General features: G+C 52.0%; 2 protein-coding genes across 2 annotated transcripts; both read left to right on the top strand.

The window, feature by feature from the left end:
• The first annotated feature begins 2,393 nt into the window (after positions 1 to 2,393).
• On the top strand, positions 2,394 to 5,221 carry LOC113146857 (peroxisomal multifunctional enzyme type 2-like). Its single transcript, XM_026335452.1, has 6 exons — positions 2,394 to 2,411; positions 2,909 to 3,048; positions 3,241 to 3,392; positions 3,690 to 3,814; positions 4,671 to 4,752; positions 4,998 to 5,221. The coding sequence occupies exons 1-6, from the start codon at positions 2,394 to 2,396 to the stop codon at positions 5,219 to 5,221; spliced, it is 741 nt and encodes a 246-aa protein (XP_026191237.1).
• Positions 5,222 to 20,064: 14,843 nt separating this feature from the next.
• LOC113146856 lies at positions 20,065 to 22,047 on the top strand. The gene is made up of 3 exons (XM_026335450.1): positions 20,065 to 20,688; positions 20,752 to 21,461; positions 21,537 to 22,047. Exons 1-3 carry the CDS (start codon positions 20,065 to 20,067, stop codon positions 22,045 to 22,047), a joined length of 1,845 nt encoding a protein of 614 aa, XP_026191235.1.
• Positions 22,048 to 22,074: the final 27 nt, after the last annotated feature.

The raw sequence follows: 22,074 nt of genomic DNA, 5'->3' as shown, positions 1-22,074 counted from the left end.
CAGCCGGAAGCATAATGAAGCAGTACGAAAGACAAAAAAAGCAGCTAGCGTGGACCATTCAGAAGAGAAAAGTTCAGGTAAGGGGAAGGCAAACAAGTAGGGAACCGTGCAGACTAAGGGAACTTCCGTCAAATATGCTCAGATTACAATCAGCAGAGTCTGGTTAGTAATAGGAGGGAACAATTTGTTTTGTAATGGACTGAGCCACACGCTATGCAGCGATTGCCGTAGATATCTGGGAAGCAGGCAGCCACACACCTCTTTTGGACGTCCCTTTATCGTGCGCTTTTTTAAAAACTGTGGATTTTAGTACACTACCATTCAACCAGGCTTTAGCACGGGCGAAAGTAATGTGCTACTTTCTTCCCCATATTACTACGTGCTGGAAGTGCAGCTGCCATGACCTTCTTAGTTGTCTTCCCTGATGGCCTACACTCATAGGGTCTCCGAACGCAGCCAGATGTAGATGCTAACATAGAGCAACAGTGAGAAGTTTTCTAGGACAGTGGTATGATTATTATGGTTTATGAATGCATTTGTTATTAGAAGAATGAACATATGTGAATTAACATGCCTGCTGCGTCTGCGGTGACACTTACGCAGTCAGCTGTTCCTTGCAAGGTATAATTTCGTGACCCTTTCAGGAGGTTTCAAAACTTTCCTGTATTTGTAAGAGGCATGCTGCTGTGTTTGTTGCCCCATATAATTTCATCTGGGCTTCAACAAGGCTCAATTACTAATAAGAGCTGTATGAGTCCTTAACCGCATTGTAGAAAGAAAATTTACTCCCAGACTACCTTAAGGGCATTTCAAAGTCTCATGGTGACGCTACGGGATGCCTGCATCCTAACTGGCCTTACGACGCAGAACGTTTCGTGTTTCCCTATTCATGTAGTTGAAAAAAAGGGGCTCCTACTCCCTTTGCTGGAATCTGAATGCATCATATGATGAATACTTTCGCGATGCAGGCATATTACTTCAGGACTACCCACTTGCAACAAAAATAAATGCTTTTGGGGTTGTTTGTCTATTTTTTATTGTTGTCGTACTTCGGCTTTTATGCGGTAAGCGTGGTGGGCTAAGCTACACGTTATATTCACTAATAAATTATTAAAGAGTTAAGTAGTTGATTGCCTACTCGCATCTATCATGTATGGCGGAGTATTATCAACTTAATACAATAAAGATCGATGTTGTGCGAGTGTGCGCTAGATGCCACTCACAAATAGCTGAGAATGACCGGAGTGCTTAGAGAATGCAACTACACCCTCCCTAGCCGTCCCTCTCCCCTCATGACAGAGCTCGCAGAGCCGGGGGCAGGGGAACGAGGGAACTATTTTGAGAAACCACTCACTAACTATCCACTATTTTTTGTGTTGGGGCTGCGGAAGGGTACAACTACCTAACTGCAAAGTGTAGCGCATGAGGATCTCATTTGCACCAACGGTGATGTTGCTAGGTCTAGCTCTTTCAATTAGTATTTGTATGTGCTTGCCAGGGAAGAACACAGTGAACAAGACGGATATAGGAGGGAAGCAATCAGCGTGCCCTTCTGGGTGTCCTAGCTGGTGAGGATAGTTAGTCTGTAGGCTCCCCCGTTTCTCGCTGCTCATAACTCACTTGATAGCCACACGAGAGGCATGTTAGTGACTTAAAGCGTTCATTTGTGTCCCGGCTTGAAGAACATCTATCTCGATCGCCGTAGAGAGGCCTGAAACAAGAGACAAATTTAGATGCATCAAAAGGCAACAAAGCTGCGTGATCACTAGACTCCGTATGTGCAGTAATGATATAAATAACGAACTCTCCTAGCAACTCAGAGGCCTGAGCCTCTACCTCTTCTCTGGCAAAGGAGCACGTATGTAAAGAGCACTCTGCGCCTCTGGTATTTCAAGATCGAGAAGACCAAGCTCCTTCCGTCCTGTTTTAATTAATTTACAGAGCTTCCTTATCTTCACTATGGATCTGTGATTTTTTTTGTCTTTGCTCTGCTTTGATGCCGTATTGTGTGTTAACGTTTAGAGGGTCTACTCCCCTGAAGATTTGTTTCTTTGGTGCCCCTCCCCCGGAACCGAGCAATGCGGGTAGAGGAGGCAAGCAAATAGATTTGTATTGGACAGGTGTAATTGGCTTTTACATCTGGATACAAAAATAATGGAGCAGCCTGGGGCTGCATTTAACTGTGTGTATGCATATGTAAATGTGGCGGTATGTGGAATCTCGGAACGACCCTGGTCTACTGCTCCTGGGGCTTTTGAAGCCAGATAGCAGACACAATATCTTCCTTGTTAGGGTATCATTCGTCTACTTTGTGTGCGTCATAATAATTTAAGCCCCTTTTCCGTCCCATACCTTGCAGACAAAGGGGGCAGCAGAGGGTCACCTCGAGTCTTATGGGGAAGCCAAAGAAGGCGAGCACCTACTGACAAGCTTCGACTCTAATTGCAGCTTCCTTTTCTCTATGTTTCAATTCTGTCCTGGACCAGGCTCCCTTTGTGCCGCCATAGGGCTATGAACTCAGGACACGATAGCAGAAGTGTATTTGATAAGCAATGGGATACTCCTGCAGCACACCGCGTGCATTGTTAGCGGCATCAACACCATGCCGTACCAGCTCTCTTCTCTCAGCCTCTTTTCTAAATCCTGTTTTATCTCTGTCTTTGCCATGAGTTTCTCCGACGAAGCCCCCTACCCTGTTTCCTCGTAGCTACTCATTGGCAGCTCTGACCACTAGTTTTAGGGTGTTGGGCGCTTGTCTGCGCGGGGTCATCCCACCTCAAAACAGGTGGAAAAGGGGAGATCATCATCTTAGGAATATTGTCATACCTGGTTTTATTGACGGACGCCCATTTACCTGTCCACACTGTTTGCCTGTGCTCATGGGTTGTGTCCTTCTGTCTTTGTGCAGGTAATCCCCGATTTGTGTCGGGGGTTTGTGTTGGCGGAGGAGGAAAGGGACGTCACCACCCGCGATTGCATCCTTTACGCTCTAGGGACTGCTGCATGTCAGGTACATTTGGTGCCCGGGGAGGCCGCTCCTCTGACAGAGTGCAGCTTTTTCAGAATTGGCTCCTTTCCCTGTTTCTTACTCTTTACTCAGGGCCCTAGCAACCATTGGGACAGTTTATATCTGTTGCGACGTTGTAAGACCTCCCATGTCACACCCTCGGTTTCGTGGTGTACTTTCATCTCATTTCTTCCGCCCCTGCCGTACCTCTCCCATGTGAATACCTTCGTAAGTTGCTCATACTTGATGACACAGGACCCTCTCGACGAAAAAGACCTCCGTTACTGCTATGAGGGGAGCTCTCTAGGTTTTTCTGTATTACCAACATTCGCCACGACGTTTATGTCTGTGGCTGCTATCTTTGAAGGCCTCGACAAATGCCCTGGTCAGTTGTTTGTACGGCTCAACCCACCTCTCTGACATTCTTGTTGTGCCTCTTTCTTCGTACTGTCACTACACAGGGCACTTGGGGTTTTGCAAAGGCAAAATACTAGTTTGACATGATGGCACCATATCCTGTCAAACAAGAGGAGTGGCTTTTCTGTGGGCCTCAGATCGCTGCACCTTGAATCTTGACATGTTAGGTACGAGCTTTTCCTAGAGTCGTCATGTGGCCTACAGAGGAGGGTTACGCTTTCCATGTCACAAGCTTTGGACCTTATATGGGGGTTTTTGCTTCCAGGGCTTCCCGACTTCAACCCGATGCGTCTGCTCCACGGCGAGCACAAGTTGACCCTATTCCAGCCTCTGCAAGCAGATATTAGAGTGAGATGTCGTGCCGCGATTCAGGATGTTCTCGATAAACGGGTGAGTGAGGCCAATTTTTTACTGTGTAAAGATTCGGTTCATAGGGTTAGCAGTCGCCTCCCAGGAGCGCGTTGGCGTGGTGTTAGCAGAGTCACTTTCGTCTTTTGGTCATGCGCATGGCATTCAGCCCACCCGAACTCTAGTGCTCTGTAGGCCATTCCTGGTGGTATAGACGGTGAGCACACTGTTTTGTAGTTGTGGGAATGCCTCAGTCGGGGGCCCTGGTAGCCGTCCGCGTGGAAGCATTTTGCGGGGGTGACCTACTTTGTGTTAACGATTTCCAGCTCTTCATTAGAGGCATCGGTGAGCTAGGGGCTGATCCAGAGAGACTCTTTGAAACAGAAATGCATAAACGTGCTCCATTCGCGGATCCAACACTCTCAGGAGCTAAAACTCAACTTAGTAAGCAGGAATTACACCTCCGCAGAAGGCCCCTGGCGAGCGTTGGTTGTGCGTTTCCCAGGTAACTTTGGCGAAGGACCATCATCCTCTGGAGCCTCTATAGCTACCTTTCAATCCCCGATGGGAGCGCCTGAGAAGATTGCTGAGATCCTGACCCAGCCCAACTTGGCTCTTGTATACCGACTCTCAGGGGACTACAACCCGCTGCATGTAAGGGGGCGCTCCGAGCTTTGGGGCCTCTTTATGCCCTTTCCCATTTCTGCTAGATATATAATTCTTGTAACCTTTGTAATCTGTGCAATGAGACACTGACACGCCAAAACCCGGTGGCCTGTGGAGGACAGGGCTTCCTGAAAGGCCCCCCAGGATATACTTTTCCTTCCGCGTGTCGTGCCGTATGCCTACCCACAAAGGGAGACAATGTAGCGCACTTGTTTTCTCTTGAGTCTCTCAGGTGGATTCGGGCCTTGCAAAGATGGGTGGCTTCTCGAGGCCTATACTCCATGGGCTATGCACTTTGGGAATAGCTACAAGGCGTAAGCGCTCTCATCAGAGTTTTGGAGGGAAAGAATCTCGTGGCCTCTATGTCCCACATTCCACATTAAGTGCTGAAGGGTCATGAAGTACACCAAAGGGTTCAGGACACTTACAGACCCCCATGTCCTGCAACAGAAATAAGAGTGCTGCGCGTGCATGCCTGCCCTGAGCATTGAATCGTAAGCCCTTAGTTCTTAGCAACCGTGAGACAATATCTAGTGGGGTCTTTGTGTACTTCCTGCAGATATCATTAAAGAATGCTTAGATGGAGACCCCGCTCGTGTGGCAAGTATATCCTGTCGCTTCACGGCGCCCACTACCCCAGGGGACCGCCTCCGCGTGTGCATGTGGGGCGTAAACACTTCTACTGTCGTCTTTCAAGTTCTAGATCTCTCCAACAAGGGCACAGTTGTTCTCAGAGGCACACTGGAAATTAAGCCCCTTACCACTGGAAACGCAAAGCTTTAGAAGGAAGACTGGCGGTATGAATATGTGAAGATGTGGACACCCGTGAGAGCCTTATATAGTGGCACCGCATCCGCGTTCGCCGTTGCAGCAGCGGCAGCCTCTGGGAGAAAACCGAAGCCTATCTATTCCCTTGCCTGCTGCCCCTATGAGTGGGCAGTTGACAGGTGAGCGAGCTAAACCGCAACGTTTACATGCGTACAATCTTCTCACCCATCATGGACGACCCTGAAGGAACGCAAAAGTTGATGCTTCAAAGCATCCCCCAAAATGTTATTCGGAAAAAAACGTTTAGGAAGCTCTAGCTGCTGAGAAATATGGTAAAGATGGATCAATTGCTTGGTTGATGAGAAGAGGAGGATTTTGATTTGGATTGAAGGCTTTTGGCGAGGTGCGCGTTTATACGCTTAACCACCCTATCTGCAGTCAGACTCATCCTCTCTGTTCCGGGGTGGAGTATGTACACCCTATCTGTCCGTTTCAGCAGGCATTCCCTATGGGGGCATGTGACAACGTAGTGTTCTAGGGACCCCAAACCTCTTGAGGAGACACGCACCACAAGAGACAGAAATACCCACAATAGCGACAGGAGTAGGAGGCTGCTCCTATCCCTGGTTCATTGGGGCCTCGCCGTAGATTAGAGACCGTGCAGTCAAACGTTCAGAGGTATATATCGTCTAACTGACATGCAATTCTATACCCTAATAAGAGGGCTAATTACGGCCGCCTGCACATTGAAGGGGCCCCATACCGGTGCCAGCTCACTGTCGGTACAGCGCTATCGGTATCTTGTCGCGCAAGAGCATCGTTTCAAATAGGCGACCAAATGTCCCATCCTCCTCGAATGCATAGTCAGGTACATCCTCCAGCTGCAATCCACGCTGCACAACACACCAGAATGAGCAAAGCAACCCATACGCACATGTTGACAGAACTCCCTAGGGACGCCTATACGAGTACTAGGGAAGACACTCGTAGACAAGAAGGCTGTGGCCAATTCACAACAAGGCGAAAGTACAATACCCCCTACATGTCCTTCATAGTGAGGAAACAATTATCACACAGTACCGAATAGACTCCAGGCTCCTACACTCTAGCAGGCATACGCTGGGGGAGGGGGACAAGGTCCTAAACCATAGGGCAAGTTTCCCGTATTCGATTCGCTCTACATACAGCGGAGGTGACAATTGAGTTCCCAACGAGCTCGACAAGCAACTGGGGAGGGACTGAAAATTCAGAAAGGGTAGGGTTCTGCGTGATGACGCTGTAGAGCATGCGGTCGCAGAAGAAACTGCCGTTCATGTAGGCCGTGGAGTGAAGATAAGAGGCAGTAGAATAACAGGGGGCTTGCCGCAAGTCCTTTTCGATCCTGCGCAGTGACAGCAACCCGAATAGCAAACACAATCAATACAAAAGTCAAGGGAAACGCCAGTTGAACATCTTTTGGAGCATCTTTGGAGGCGAACTATCGGCGGGAACTAGCCTGTGAACCATCTCCCTCATTCTGAACATCCCGCACACGCGTCAAGTTTCAATTCGACCGCGCGCCTCAAGGGTACCATTCTGCATCAGTAATGAAGCGCCAGTTGTCATGGTCTTGTAGCTCAATGATAACAAGCTCCTCCCCAACAAATCGTCGGAAAAGGAAGGGTTTTTTGAATTTGAAAGGACCATCTCTGCTGTTCCTTTTGACTGGACCCCTTTGGAGGCGGAATGCAGCCCCCCGCCGCCTCCAAAAGCTCTTGCGGGGAGGAGAGGGCCCAGCGCTCGAAGGAGCCGGTCCAGGGGGTTTGCAACGGAGAGGGTGAGGTTCGAGGCGCGCTGACACATTACACCGCCCCTTGGACGAGAAACTACCGGAGAAGCCAAAGGCATTGATGGACTTCAAGGCACCGTTGCCAACGTTTGGCGAACCATCGCTAATTCGAGCCCCAGAAGATTGCAGCACTTCCATTTTCTGAGATTAGGGACATCGCCCACAGTTGCTTGAGCGCATGAGGCTTGCAAACATACACCGTGTTTTGCCGACAGTCTGTGGTTTGGCAACCAGGGTTTGGATTTTAGGCTTTGGGAATAGGCGGATTATGACCTACATGAAGCAGAAGATGACGAATCTGCAGATACACCAGGATAGCGTTTCTGTCATTGTGCTGCTGTATGGTGGGCGTCCCCTCGTAGACGGTGCCATCTAGAGCTAATGGGAAGATATATATACATCGGGCCTCCAACAGCCCTGAACTGCAGCACATACCTCTAGAAACAGCCACTAGGCCTCTGAGTTCTCGGAGTAAGACAATGAACAGAAGTGCCTACCATAGGTGTGACTGGTTGCAGAAGGCTGACAGGTAGGCCTTCGGAAGGCATAGTGCCCACGATTAAAACGGTGTGCAAGAACCCACTGCATCAGATCGACCTCATTAAGTGGCTGGCCATTAATAATCGCCGTGAATGAGGCATAAGGCAACAGCATCTTCAAGTCAGACCACGGGGGAGGCGTCTGCAAGCAATCAGATAAGGCCGACTATACGGTTGCATGAGATTGAGGCCCCCTAATACAGGTCGCCCTTTGCGTACTACAATCCTGGAACTCAGAGGCTACTAATTGAGGAGGCTTGATACAATCGATTAGGGAAAAATACATCAGCGGAAAGTACCGATAGAGGGGCAGAAAAACTTGGGGTATAGCAGTAAAAGGCAGACAAAAACGGAATACTACTGCAGCGAACAAGATGAACAAGGACGAAAGTCAGCATTACCTCTGCAGCGAGCACTATGACGTTGTTGCCGCTGCCCAGTGAAAGTTTCTTGAGGAGACGAGAGAGGAACTTGGGCCAACCGCAAACCAGAATCAGCGGCTTCGTGGCATCCACAAAGCTCCGTTCGTAGGCCTCCGCAGCGGAGCTCACAAACAGCTGCAGCAGGAAAAAGCACTCCAAAAGAAGCATTAGTCAGAATACTCATGACAAGAAAGCACATACACAGGGAAGCGGCGGTACACAATGGCTTTGGGACTCCACACTGCTATAAAGAGACCAGGTCGAGTGCCGGAAACAGGAAGATGCACAGAGCGAGGATGGCGACCAAGAGTGGATATGTACCAGACTAAGAGAGCACACTGCTGCTTCATGCGACACATAAATGCTGAGGGACGATGTAAAGAGCAGCTGAGGGCCACTGTGGAGGAGGGGCAAATAAGAACGGAAGGGAAAGCCCATGCAACAGAGAATACGCTGTCCGTTGTAAGCTACGGGACAAACGTGCGGGATAAGACGGAGCAAAAAACCAGTAGATGTATATACACATATACAAGTAGGCAACGGTCCATGATGTGCAGACTGCCGTTAGTAAGAGATGAGGCAGCGGGTGACCGAAGGCCTGTTGAGGGTTGTCAGCTTGAGGGGGTCAATCGTGTTCTCGAGAGGACCCCGTCCACAAAAGCAGAATGGTCCCTCTGGATTAAGCGAATGAGCAACACTACGGCTGCAAAACTGCACGAAGGCACAAACCTTGCTCGTGTCTGCATGGGCCAGATCATCGAATGTCTCTTCAGAAAGGATAGAGCCCTGACGTTCCACGTGAAAGGCTGCGAGCATGAGACAGAGAAACAACGTTAGATCCTGCTGTGTATGAACGGATCTTTTCGATATGGGAGCGGGTTTTTGGCTTTGCAATTAACAATTGGTTTTGTCTCTGCCTAAGGAACACTGACTCCGGAAGGGAGCAAATGCATCCTTGTGAGGCAACGTCTCTGTAGGCGCAAAAACAGGCTACCACTTGCCGCCTGCACAGGCAAAGAGGCTCTATGAGCAAACGAGAGAGAGAGAGAGAGAAAAGGATACAAGACAGAAAGCGGAGGAGAAACGTGCCTGCTGCTTCCTCTTGGGGCCCTTCTGGTTCGCTTAGGATATCACTACAGATCAGTGGCACCGCGGGCTCCGCCTCCTGCACTCATGGACAAGGTACAGTCACTCCGCGTCTCAGGAAATCCACGGGGAACGAATCGGCCAAAAGCCTCTTACGACTGGGTCGAGGCAACAGCAGACCATCCTGAAGCGATCCACGATTACGTGGAGGCACATGCACGCAAGCACCCAGTAAGCACGCAGACGTGGTGGCTCCCCCGGAACGCCTCACCGTTTCAAAGTGAACCCGAGAAAGTGTGGGTTGCAGCCCTGCAGTTTTGCTGGCATCCAAAACCAATTGGCTCTCAGCAGGCCTGCCTTGCACGAGTTTATGTCCGACGTGTACTTCGCTCTTCCCTAGAAATCGGCTTGAACGGCGTGAAGTGTCAGGGGCCTTTCCCGCTATGGTGGAAACCCCTCCGTGCGAGGGCCGAGTGGGGGAAGTATGTGGAGAAGGCATGGAAGCCTCAAGGGTAGAGCTGTTACGCGACGAGGAATTCGACTGGGCTGGCGAAGAGGGGCCAGCCTCCGTTTCCGGGTTTCTGGAGAAGGCACGAGGCCCAGACCTACTTTGAAGAATTGCAGCGCCAGCCGATGCCCCGCCTGCGAGGCCACTAAACAAATCACAGGGGGTGTTAGATCCACATCCAGTCGTCCTACGTGCGGACACCGTGTAGGCTTGGAGGGGGCAGCTTGCGTGTTCACACATAGGGGAGATCGGGGCAGAAAGCAAGGCAAAGAAAGAATCCGAGTGCTGCTCGTCCACACCTGTTGACGGCCCAGAGTTTGCAAATGCCGGAGATGCCTCTTCCACAGCCACCAATGGATTAGTGGCGATGGTCGGGAGCTCCTCTGTGGGGGATACAGCCGCGAATCCAGTCGCTTCCTCAGCAGGACGCAGAGCGAACGCAGAATTGCGGGTTCCTCGTTTGTCCACAACTTTCGAGAGGCTCTTGCGGTGAAAAAGGTCGGGCTTTACGAGGCAAGAGACCTTCGTCTCCCCGGCCTGCCTCAGGTGGGACACGAGCGTGCGCATGCGAAAGAAAGGCCTAGCCCAGGGGAGGCGCGTTGCATATTGGAGACACTCTGCCACTGCCACGGAGGGAGCAATAATAATGAGTTTGTCGCCTGCTCCTAGAACGCAGTTGTTCCCGTAGGGATTTAGCCAGTAAGAAGGTCTTGTTGTGGTGGAGGAGCCACTAGGGGGGTGGAGGACCCCGAGCGAGGAGCTCTTCATGAGGGAAAGGGAGGCTCCAATGCATCCGCGACGCGCCGCAAGGCGAGGGAAACAACAAGCGCAAGCCCTCGAAAGGACGTCGTCGCAACTAATGCCACGGCCTGGCAGAGGCGTCTGGCCCCTCCGAAAGCCCACTGTAATCACACCAGAAACACGAAAGAGATTGACCGTCACTTCCTGCAGTCCAAGAGACACACACACACATGCACGCACATGCACTTGATTTGCACAACCCCGCTGTGCGCATACGGACTAAACTACATGCACGCAAGTCTGGCTGCCACTGGAATCCAAGTGCCCATCCAAGGCCATAGTATGTGCAGCGACAGCGCAGCTCCCTCTGCGCCCCACTTGAAAAAATGTGTGTTCCACACACGTCACACGGGAGACATAGAGAAAGCTCCTTTGAACAGCACCGCTAGCAGCAGTAGAAAGGTGGGTAGAAGAACGAGGAGCGTACCCCAACCTTACAGGAGGCGCTATACTGCACAAAAGGAGCACCAGGCACATGACCCACCTCGAACGTCATCCCATACATACAGGGGGGGACGGAAAAGCTGTAGAGCGCATGCTTGGCTCCCCTGATATATGCTTCAATGTGCTGCATGGCCTCGGGGCTGAACCTGGATTGCAGAACTCCCAAGGGCACATCTGGGTAGGCGCTGCCACTCAGGTTTGTGATAAGAGGAATGATGCCTGGACAGTCCGAGAGGGAACGCGAAATCAGGCTCATCTTTAGGTCGCTAAGGATGGCTGGCAAGAAGAGGAAAAGCAACGCAGACAACACAGAGAGCTGTGAGCAGGCGCTCTAAACGGAAAGGTGTGTGGAGGGGAAGGTCAGGAATTCGGGAGCTGGGAAAAGGACATGGGACCAGAAGCATTACGTGACGTTCAGTGCAAAAATGGACGATTGACAAGAAGAGAGGGAGGGGGGGTGAGGCGAAAGAGGTAGCGATGAGCTAGACAAAGGGAAGAAAACCGTAGAAGTACGAGAGAGGAGATGAGCATGTAAGATGGAAGAGCATATACGGGATCACAGGCATATATATATATAGATACGCGCAGGTAAGTAAAAGCTTGGTTAGAGAAAGGTTAGAGGAAGAAATGCAGGCGTACTGAATGAAGTGACCCCCATGGTGGCGAGTACATTTGCGCAAATCTCGGTGCCAAGTTGCACGCAGCAACGAGTTGGGTCTACACCCTCTTTAAGAACACTGACGACACGTGTGAGAACCTGTCTATCACAGAAAACGTTAAAAGACGCCGGGGCAGACAGGACAAAGACACCCCTGAGAAATAAACAGGCGGCACAAATTGACAGGGAGTCAGGTAGGGACGAGACCTCTTCAGACCCTTGGGAAACGCAACGAACACCACAGAGAAATAAAATTTCTCATGTTCTTGAAAGCCCAGAGCGAGCGGAGACGACTCCAAACAGAGGAAAGCAAATACAAACAGAAGCAGAGTGGCAATGTGGCCGGGAGAGCCAACCACGTGCGAGGATCAAGACAATTATACCGCCGACACTGAGGTGTTTCCGCATAGGCAGATGCACCGAAAGAAGCGCAAACGGAACATGTGTAGGAGCTTCATCCATGTGAAAAAAGCCGATGCGACAGTCCGCGGAAGCTCAGAGCTGCATCAGCCCCGCGTAACGTGGGACACAAAAGTTTTACTTCTGCAGCTATCCGCAAGTGCTGCTATCATGGCAGAAGTGGGCAGCGTTGCTAGGGTTCCGTGTTACCTTGAGTGTGTCGGCTTCACGAGAGTGAGATCTCCATGTACACCGCCGATGCCAGCCTCTCCACTTACGATACACATGCGCACTCTCCCCAGCTGTGCCTCCTGCAGCTGGTGAGAGTAAGTATTCAGGTTCTCCGCTGTTAGCACAACCAGCTTCGGGGGAGTGACGCATCGCAGTCGCGTTTCCTGTAGGCATCAACGGGCCGCCACACGGCCGAGAGTCATAGGCAAGAGTAAGACAGGAGAACAGGGGAAGAGGAGGGTAACACGTAGAGCGTGGAAGGATGAGCATATAGCCAGGAGGACGGGTGCCAGAGGCAGACACGAAGCAATAGGTAAGACAGCCAATGTGGCGAAGAGCAGGCAAAGGAGAACCACACCTGGATGCCCAAAGTGCGCAAACACGGACATACATGCACACACAGAGAGTGCGCCAACGGCAAACAAGGCTTCTCCGTCATGGGTAGAGTAAGAGGAAGACGGTGCTAAGCAGTGCAGCAAAACGAATGGAAAAGCAGTAAGCTGAAGAGGAGGAAAGGTCACTGGAGAGACAGGGAACGGGAGAAAAGGAGATGCCGCGACAATAGTGTTTCAGGGGGAACAAGTAGAATGAGAAAGTTGCCAAAGTGGCAGAGGTTGACGCAGAAAAGCGGAAGGGGAGATAGAGTGAAAGGAAGCAAGCACGTGCTTGCAGTGCGCCAGTGAGAAAAGGGTGCACAAGGGAATAATGGTGCACCTGAATAAAGGCTGAGAGCTGTGAAGGGCTGACGTCCCCAACAAGGAGAATAAAACTGCTGTCAAAGAATCTAAGAGGGAGGCTGCCAAGGATTTTCTTCCTGGAGGAGAAAGATTCAATCAGTACTGCAAACTCTCGGGGTACCCAAACCAACGAGGTAACAATCAGCACCGCGCAGAGGCCCTGACCAAGCCAAGTTGTCGGATGAATATCGCCGTAACCAACTGAGAGCACAAAGAAAGGCATATGAAAGCAGCAGGAAGCAAAGCGTCAGAGTGGAAAAATTGAGCTGCATACACGGAGGAGGAAAGTAGAGGCACGAAACACAGAGAACCGTTCGAAAACCGCGAAACATGGCGCAACAATATGGCAGGACGCAAGGAAGACGAAGGCAAACAACCAGAAGACACAGAGCGGGAAAACTTGAAGGGCGGAAGACAAAGCGCAGAATTGATGGCGCGTCATTTATACCCGTCTAGACTGTGCGAGAGAACCACGTGATCAGATGAGAAAAGACAAGAAGGGGGAGAGCTATCGTGCTGGATGAGGTGCTGAGAGTTAAAACTACAGACGAGGGAATGCAAATATGCAGAAAGGGCTGCAGTTGGTGCCAATAGCCGTGAAGAGCTCCTGCTCTGGTTCGTGAAGATCGAGGTGTCCAAACAGCACATGATACATACTATGGTTGCGGAGGGGGGCACAACGCACCAGTGGACATTGTAACGATCCCAAAATAGAGATACTTCCAAAAACCAAAGAAAGCAAAGCTGGAGGGGGCCTGGGTACTATGGAATGGATGATCTGACTCTGCCGTATACATTGCGGAGGCGAAGGTCAGCAGCAACAGTGAGATTCCCATGATCAGTTGCACAATCTGCCCCTTCGTATTGCTTCCCCATACTCTGCTGCTGCTCACGAACCGCGCGAAAACTGCAGCACTTGCACAAGTCACGGCCGAGCGAAATCTGGGACAAGCGCGGATTGCAGAGGCAATAAAATTAGAAAAGGGAGACTACCCACGCCAGTTTCATGCGTATAAATCTATATATATGTTCATCATGCCGAGTCCACATCAGAGATGCAGATACGATAGGAAGAAATGTGTCATTGAAACGACCGCTGCATGGGAAGGAGGTCAAGCTGCATAAGCATAAGCAGTTAAATGCTCTCTAGTAACGTATAGACGGCACTTTGCGGGGCGATTCACAAACACCTCTACAGCCAGTGATTCAAACACTCTCAGTATTGCATTTAGCGTCTTAGTAGTGACTGGATAGTAGGGCACTGACCGAAAGACTTTAGCCACCTTAGGCAGCCCATGAGGAGCAGCACCTGGGAGATCCTGTAGTCCCCCAAGAACGTGCCAAACGCAAAGTGTACCGCTGCAATGCAGGGCGGCAGAGTCGCCACTTCTACCCAGAAGGACGGAGATAGCACGAGGGAAAGTAATTCCATCTGATGAAGAAAAGAAAGAATAAACTCCAGAGTTGCAGCCGCCAAGAAGACCTCCTGGATCGCGTACTCAGTAGTACTCAGATTCCCAAAGTCCCAGCGCTGAAACGTACAGCCGTCAGACATACATGGATGCATATATGTATACGATATGCATGCATGCGTGCATATAAGTGCAGAGACTGGTTAGATATGGTGGCCAACACACCGCACGTCAAGGATTCAGCTACATGAATACCTATATGGACACCTGTATTATCAAGGCACGACTGCATAAGGAGAAACTCAAAGTACACTACGACGCAATGACAGGTGTGCAGAGACACCGAAACACCCAGATTATGGAAGGCATGATAGCAATACATGGATGCCTATGACCGCTGAAGCCGTATGGCTGCAGCAAGAAGCCAGACCCGAATACAAAGCCATTCTGATACTGCATGCACACATCGACGCCAGCGAAGCCAGACCTCCTCGTTGCTGTCTCTTCTCCAATCCGCTAAGGTACTGCACCAGGTGACGGAAAAGCCAATGGCCCAGAGAACAGCAGCAGCCCTAAAAGAGGGCCTTGAACAGACGCGATGGATACCATTCTTCAGGTTGGCATGCAGCAGCATCACCCATCTCACCACTCCTGCGGACCAGAAAAACCAGCAGCCTTCGAAATGCCCTATTCATTTTGGGCAACGATGGATACTGAAGGCATGTGGGCTAGAAATGCATTCAATCTGTTCCCGCGTTTGTCGTCGCCTTCATTTCTTAAACGCAGAGCGCTCCCCTCCAAACGCCTCGTTCGCATAGCATTGCACGGCAGCCCGTAAGCGCTTGAACCCCACTTCCCCGGCCCCAATCTCCAACATGTAAACCCCCCTAACCATAAATCGATGGAACTGACTGGCCAAGTATGTCTCGCTGGCGTTGAGATGCTTGAAGTCCATTGATTCCGTTCCACACTTCCGGAAGGACCGGCACCACCGACACTCGGTGGAAAGTGTCTGCCAGCTGTTTAGCCTACAATCGCAGTATCAGCACATTGAGCCGCCACGCGTTCCTAGCCCCCTAAGCAGCCAGCCGCAGCGGCACCAGCCTCAGCGTCGTCAGCAAGTCCAAGGAGAATACCCGTGGAACATCTTTAACGGGGCAAAAACACCAGCGCTTTAAGGGCTGAATGAATTTTTTTCTATGAGCGCGGTGCCAAGCCACCAACCCAAACAGAACTTGCTGGTGATTGATTACGAGGTCATCTTGCGCTTACGAAGGCCATCCCTGAAGCCACTCTTTGTACAGCTGGTAGAGCTTGTCGCTGAGGAGCAAGCTGAGTGCGAAGAGGCTCCAGCCGATGATTGTGGGGATAATTCGAACCGGCGCGTAGTCCCATGTATTGCTATCCAGGGCGACATACATCATGGAACCCACGAGAGCAAGAACAACCGCCAGATCCAAGCATAATCGGAGCAACCGAGAGTAGGTGAAGACTGAGGGAGGCAGCTGAAGCGGCATTCTCGCAACCGTGAAGAGACCCCCGGAGGAGGAAAGTCAAAATGCCTCTCGGAGAAGGCAGGGAACACAGAAAACCACACATGTAGGAAAGCGCAAGAGACCAGAGTCTCGAAAATATCAGGACGCTTGGGTGACACCAAGAGCAGAGCCTCATTTGAAAAGCAGCTTAGGATTCACTGCACTGGGGGCACTCGTGCAACTGTTCATGTTCAGAACCCCCAAAGTGTAAGGTAAACGAGAGGGAGGCATCCGTTACAAGACAAGAGTGCAGCGAGCCACAACCACACAGGTAGGGAGAGAGAGAGGGAGACAGTTCTTATACACATCCAAAGGAGGCCTACTGTCCTCCGTGGAAGACGCAAACAGGCGAAACTGGTGGGAGCTCCTCGTCAAGAAAGTAGGGGCCCCCAAAGGCCTGCATCCTGTTCGACTTTAGAAAGGCACAAATGACACCTTCGGGCTCCCTTCCAGAGTTCAGAGAAAGGCAGACAGGCAGTCTCTCTGTTTTTGAAAGTCAATGAAGATGTCGCCCTGTCTCTAGTACTACTCTTTCGCTGTCGACAGGAGTGTTGCTGCCACCTTTTGAGCCCGTTTCATCAAACGTAGTGCTTCATTCCGTTAAAGCTCCCTTTTAACTAGGGCGTTTTGAGGTGTTGGTGGCTCTCAAAGCCCCAAGAGAGGCTTTTCTGGATCCCTGAGGCCTATGAAAATGTCCTTCGATGACCACACAGCAAGGCAGTGCAGGCAATTGGTCTTGTCAAAAGTTGCTAGCATAAGCGACCTTAAGGCTTGGAGAGCCTCAAGCCACGGAACACCTCTTTGAAGGAAGATTTCGGTAGGAGCAGCGGAATCGTTTGTGGGCGGGGGTCTCTTGTAAGCACGAGCCTGGGGCTTCAGACCACGGGAAACCACTGGAGAGGGCCCCCTCTTGAGGGGCCCAGCATTTAGCCTTCTGATACTTAGTTTGCGTGAATAACGATAAAAAAAGAATGCATTACTGTAAAATGAGAAAAAAAGCTCACTAGAGACGATCAAAGACAGCCTACAGTACCAGTCCAGGGGACATCCAAGCTGCCAGAGTAGGTCTCTACACCTGACTATCTCGCGGGTAGATGAACACCCACAGAGCCTCAGACCTCTACCAAAAATACATTCTTTTCTCTATGGCACTGCATGGAAATCTGAGGAAAAGGCCTTTACTGGACCTTGGGTCGCTGAGGCCCCCGCCCCTGGCCGCCATCTCCCTCACCTACTCTTCCCCCCTTTTCTTTCCCCAGTGTGTGTCATTCCATTCACCAGCGTATGAAGGAAAACGGGCATTCCTTCATCCTCCTTCCTTCTACATGGATCTGTCAACTGCACTGGTCACACTGCTACAGCAAAGGTGATTAGAGCTTATTGGCTTTGAGGGCCCCCCTTCGCGCCAGCGGTACCTCGCAGTACCCCTAGTGAGTAACAACGAAGCAGCAGTATACTCCTCCAAACCCACTCCCAAATGTTTCGGGGTCTGCTAGGCGACTTCTGCAATCGCACATGCCCAAGCATAACGAAACTTTGCTATCTCTTCAGTTGGCTGTAGCTTTCATATACAGGGGGGGTGAAAGAGCCAGCAGAAACCCTATGAGTCTCTCCTAAGACCTAAGAAGAGAATCTTGGAACGTTTCAAGGACTCTGTTACGACAATGGGCCTTATACAAAAAAACGCAAGCGGAGGATACGGCCCACACGATAGGGTCCTTAGTGTGAATGAGACTCGTAATCCGCGAAAGGCTTCAATTGCCGTTTCAGTGCGGCAATATCATAGGCAAGTAATTGGGCTTGTTTCTGCAAGAGGAGACAGACAGGGGGGACGCACACAAACACCAGAGGTAGAGGGAGGTAGCAAGTACTGTGCATGCTAGGCCTTTCTATTTCCACACGCTAAAAAGCTACCACCCAGATGCATCTGAACCAGTTCCGTGCTGTAGGAACCTTCAGACCCTAGACGATGGACGTCCTTAAGGTACTCTAAAGGCACATCTAACACGGAAGGCCCCCCTTCGGCCCTGTAGGAGGAGCAAATGCAGAAGGCTTCGAAGGCCTACAAACAATGCAGAACAGAGCTTGCTAGCGGCGTTGGACGGCACATGGAGTAAGGCATGGACCTCACACTTATAGCATTAGAGTCATATGCCCTCTTGGATGGACCATAAACGACTTCTTGGGGCCCCACAGAGGGGCTTCCCGAGGTCACTTCACAATTTGCGGCAATACGGCTGCCCTCTCCAAGGCAGTCGCAGCCTGAGACATGTGCTGCAATGCAGGGAAAGTAAAACCACAAACCAAAAGGGGAGAACGTCAATGGCCTCAAATATATACCATGCGCTGCTCAACATGGGGGCTAACGAAGGGAGGGCTCTGTATGGCATTTTTAAGTCCTTCTCTCTACCTCTGGTGCCGACTCTCGCGAAGTCTCTGATGGAGCACACGTTGTATACAGCTGAATGGACAGGCACATACTTTAGCGGCAGTAGCAGCCCTTGCTGTATCCGTGGTGAAAGCCGGCCAGTGTCAGGCTCGACGCACGACAAGCGCCCGTGGCGATAGGCGGAAGTCGAAGAGGCTACAGTGGAAGCACAGTCGACTTACCGGATGCCTCTTCAAAGAGGCAGAAACTGCCGACAGTCATTGGGGTGGGAAGCCTTCAACAAGAACACAGGGGGAAGTCGAAGGGCCAGAAGGAGATACCCTGATGGCTCAACGCGCAGGAGCCTTCGAAAGGCTGAGGAGGCGGAGGGTGGGACGGTCAGCAATGACGAGAAGAATCACGTGCAGATCAGAAAACGCTGCAAAAGGGATACTGCATAGCGAGGAGGCCTTTTGCTTACGCGTTGGAGATAGTGGCCAGTTCGCGCACAACCGTGTACCTGCCGAATTCTATACCTCCGTCGCCCCCCTGTATCTTTGCGGCGGCACAGACACAGCATCCCGCACCAAGACGTACATTTCCATTTATGTGTGCCTCGGGGTGTACATACACATCGGGGCCCCACCGACTCAAGGGCCCGGTTGCCGCGGATTCGCCGCTGGAAGTAAGGACAGCTTGGTCACCAGAAGCAGCCTCTGGCGCTTCCATTTCTTCACTAGCACCACACTGCGTTGTGGCTTCTCTTGTTGCTGGAGTCGCTGCTCGGTGTAGGCTTGCTGCCCTGCTGCTCGTGCCTTGGCTGTGCCAGCGATGCTAGCAGCTGCCTTACGTGCGAAGTATGGAACCCCACGGAAAAATGTATATACGGACCACTAACTGGCGCCAGAGGCGCAGGCGCTTGGTTCAGCAAGGGTAACAGGCATGCTAGACTACTCTGCTCACCACACATGCAACTCCCCCTGACTGCTGCTCTCGCGTCGACACACACGTGCTACTACGCATCTAGGATTTAAGAACATAAATTATTCATGCAGGTGGGAGAAATCACAGCTTTCTGCTGCATTCTGCACGCAGTGCTCCTCACTCAGGCCGAGCGGAGGCCCTTGAAGGGCCCACGGCTCCCACGATGGGGGCCCTCCAGGGCACCCGTGGCGGAGCACCACCAAATTAAGCGGCTTCTATGGAATTCCTGCGCCGAGCATTATGGTCTGATTGCTTTTGACTGCTGCGACGGACGCGCTCCTTCCAGCTGTGAGAACTGGCGCTTCAACCAGCATCCAACAGCAGCAATGGTTGCCGTTGGTGCTGCAGCTGCGGCAAGGGCGGGGGGGGAATAAGGCATGCATGTGGACCGCCCACATAAAGGCAGCAGCGGCCATGATGCCACCGGCCTTGTGGCGCAGCCACTTTGTACGTACAGCACGGAGGCTCTGGAGTAGTACTTGCAGTGGCTCGGGCAGGAAGGCCCCCAGCAGCAACACCACGACCATTCCCCCGGACCGACCGGCTGACAGCCTAGGGGACCTTCTAGAAGCAGCCAGAGCAACAACCAACGCAACAACAACGAGAGCAACAACAACGTGTCGTATCCTCTTCCCTCCCTGTAACCAGCGGGCTGCGCGGGGTAGGGCCCTTGCAAGGGAATCCAGCAGAAAGGTGGCTGCTTGCAAAGGTAGCAATAGCGGCCGTTTAGACCGGGAGGACGTAAGGTGGAAGGGAAAGCTCATGGAGGCATCACGGGAGTCGTTGCAGCGACAGTGGCTCGCCCGTCTGTTGCTGCTGCAGCACCCCCTGACGGAAGCGCAGCAAAAGCTGCTGCACGTCCTACAGGAGAAACCAATGCAGCTTCAACAGGAAAGCTTGCCGAGCATGCATTACGGTACCAAATTGCTCAGGGAGTTTCGGACTGCAGTGCAGCAGCTGCAGGGTCAGATGCACCTGGAGAGCAGCAGCAGGACTGCATCAAGTAGACGGCTGCGAGCTTGTCTGGTAGATTCCATTTATTTCTTGCCCGCACTAACAGCAGCCACTGCAACCCACTGCCTTCTCCTTGCTGCCCACGCTTACCCAATCCAACAGCAGAAGCCTCCGCGGGACGGAGAGTGTCAGCAGGAACAACCAGGAAACTCAGAGGATTTGCTGCAACTCCAGCAAAAGACGACGCTACAGCTCATCGAGTTACTTTTTGCCGCTGCTGTAACCCGCTTTAGCGCTCGCTGTTTGAGGAGCTTTCTGGCTGCCGATTTGTCGGTGCTGCTGCATGCTCTGTTGCTGGCTCGCCGCAACGGAGTTGCTGCTGCTGCAGCGCCAGCAGCGAACGAATTGGTGGACAGGACGGCAACAGAGGTACAGTGGAAAGCAACAGCTGCAACGCTGCGAGAAGTCTCCGCTATTCTCGTGTCCCTTGCTGCACTGGGTCATCGGACTTCTGCGGTGTACATCCACCTCACATATCGCTTGACACAGCTCATCCTGGATTCAGATGAAGAGCAAGTGCAGCAGGAACAAAAAACACTGGAGAAAGAACACATGCATCAGGAACAAAAAAATCCGGAGGAAGAACACATGCAGCAGGAACAAAAAAAACTGGAGGAAGAACAAATGCAGCAGCGCGAAGTCTTGCACCGGGCCGAACAATTTGCTGCAGCCGGCAAGGCCCTTGCGGCTGTAGAACACTTAGACCTTCCGGCTGCTAGGGTGATTCTGTTTGCTGCGCTTGCTGCTGCTGATGCTGGACCCCCCGCTGATGTCAGTACCCCGTTACAGCAGAATTGTAAGCGACCCCAGCCCGCCTTCCTGCGTGCTCAGGCTGTTTCTGACACTGCTTTCTTTGTTTCATCATACCTCCGCCTGCAGCAGCAATATCAGCGGGAACACGAGAGCAAGCACTCCGATGAAGGTTCTCGGACTCCCCCTGAAGATGCAGCCTCTCCAACTGCAGGAGCAGAAGCAGCAGCAGGACAGCCCCCCGCCTTTTTGACAGCTGCAGAAGCAGCATTAGTTGCAAGAGCTCTGCTACCGCATGCAGCAGCCGCTGCCGCTGCCGGGGACATGCGAGGGGACCAGCTCTGTACGACGCTGCGGTACTTCTCCACAGTAAACTGCGCGTCTTTCGGCGCAGCCGTGCAGCAGCAGCGGCTTTTGCTTTGCGCCCGTTTGCTACATCAGCTGCTAGCGAAAGGACCCTGCAGCCTCCCGCAGCACTCCCTTGCCTCTTCCCTGCAGGCACTTCGATCTCTTACCCCGCTGCTCTTGGAACGACAGCAGCAGCAGCTACAAAAGCAGCACTGGCTACTGCGGCAGCTCCGAATACGTTGGGCAACCGCATGCGCTGCCCCTAGCGTTGTGGCAGGCCTAAAGCCTAAGGCTTTCGTGCTGCTGTTGTGTGTCACTGCGGACTGCGCGGCAGTACCCGCAGTCGCAGAAGGCCACTGCGGAGATGGGGAACTGACTGAAGGCGAGCATGAAGAGCACACTTTCACGTCTACTAAAACAGCAGACGCAGCAGCGGGGGAGCTCTCTTTGTTGCTGCAGCTTCTGCAAGCGCTCCAGCGCGCCCCCCTGCTGCAGCAGATGGCGCATGCGGCCCCTCAGGTGCGGCGGCAGCAGCTGCAACTGCTCGAGGAGACACTGCAACAAGCTGCCGCAGCGTTTGGGATTTGTGCTGCTGCAGGGGAGCCTCGTTGCACCCAACAGCAGCACCAGCAACAGGCCGACGCAGCTCAAGAGGTACTGCTACAATTGCGGCAGACACTTCACCGAGCGTGCACGCGGCTCTCCTGGCAGCAGCAAGATCCCCGGCAGCCGCACCGAAAACTTCAATTGAAACAGCAGACAGTTTCGTGTCTTTAGAGCGCCGGAAGCTCCTTTCGGGGTAAA

Source organism: Cyclospora cayetanensis, unplaced genomic scaffold (genome assembly GCF_002999335.1).
Source record: "Cyclospora cayetanensis isolate NF1_C8 unplaced genomic scaffold, CcayRef3 CcayRef3_contig_7, whole genome shotgun sequence".
Lineage (NCBI taxonomy): Eukaryota > Apicomplexa > Conoidasida > Eucoccidiorida > Eimeriidae > Cyclospora > Cyclospora cayetanensis.
The sequence above is the reverse complement of the archived record's forward strand: the minus strand, read 5'-3'. Positions and strand labels throughout refer to the sequence as shown.

Coding starts and splice junctions, on each gene's coding strand:
- LOC113146856 (XM_026335450.1), top strand. CDS start 20,065: ATGCATTACGGTACCAAATTGCTCAGGGAGTTTCGGACTGCAGTGCAG. Junction 20,689..20,751: donor TGGATTCAGATGAAGAGCAA/GTGCAGCAGGAA, acceptor AAAAATCCGGAG/GAAGAACACATGCAGCAGGA. Junction 21,462..21,536: donor CTGCTCTTGGAACGACAGCA/GCAGCAGCTACA, acceptor CGCTGCCCCTAG/CGTTGTGGCAGGCCTAAAGC.
- LOC113146857 (XM_026335452.1), top strand. Junction 3,049..3,240: donor GAGGCCGCTCCTCTGACAGA/GTGCAGCTTTTT, acceptor TACCTTCGTAAG/TTGCTCATACTTGATGACAC. Junction 3,815..4,670: donor AGGATGTTCTCGATAAACGG/GTGAGTGAGGCC, acceptor TGAGTCTCTCAG/GTGGATTCGGGCCTTGCAAA.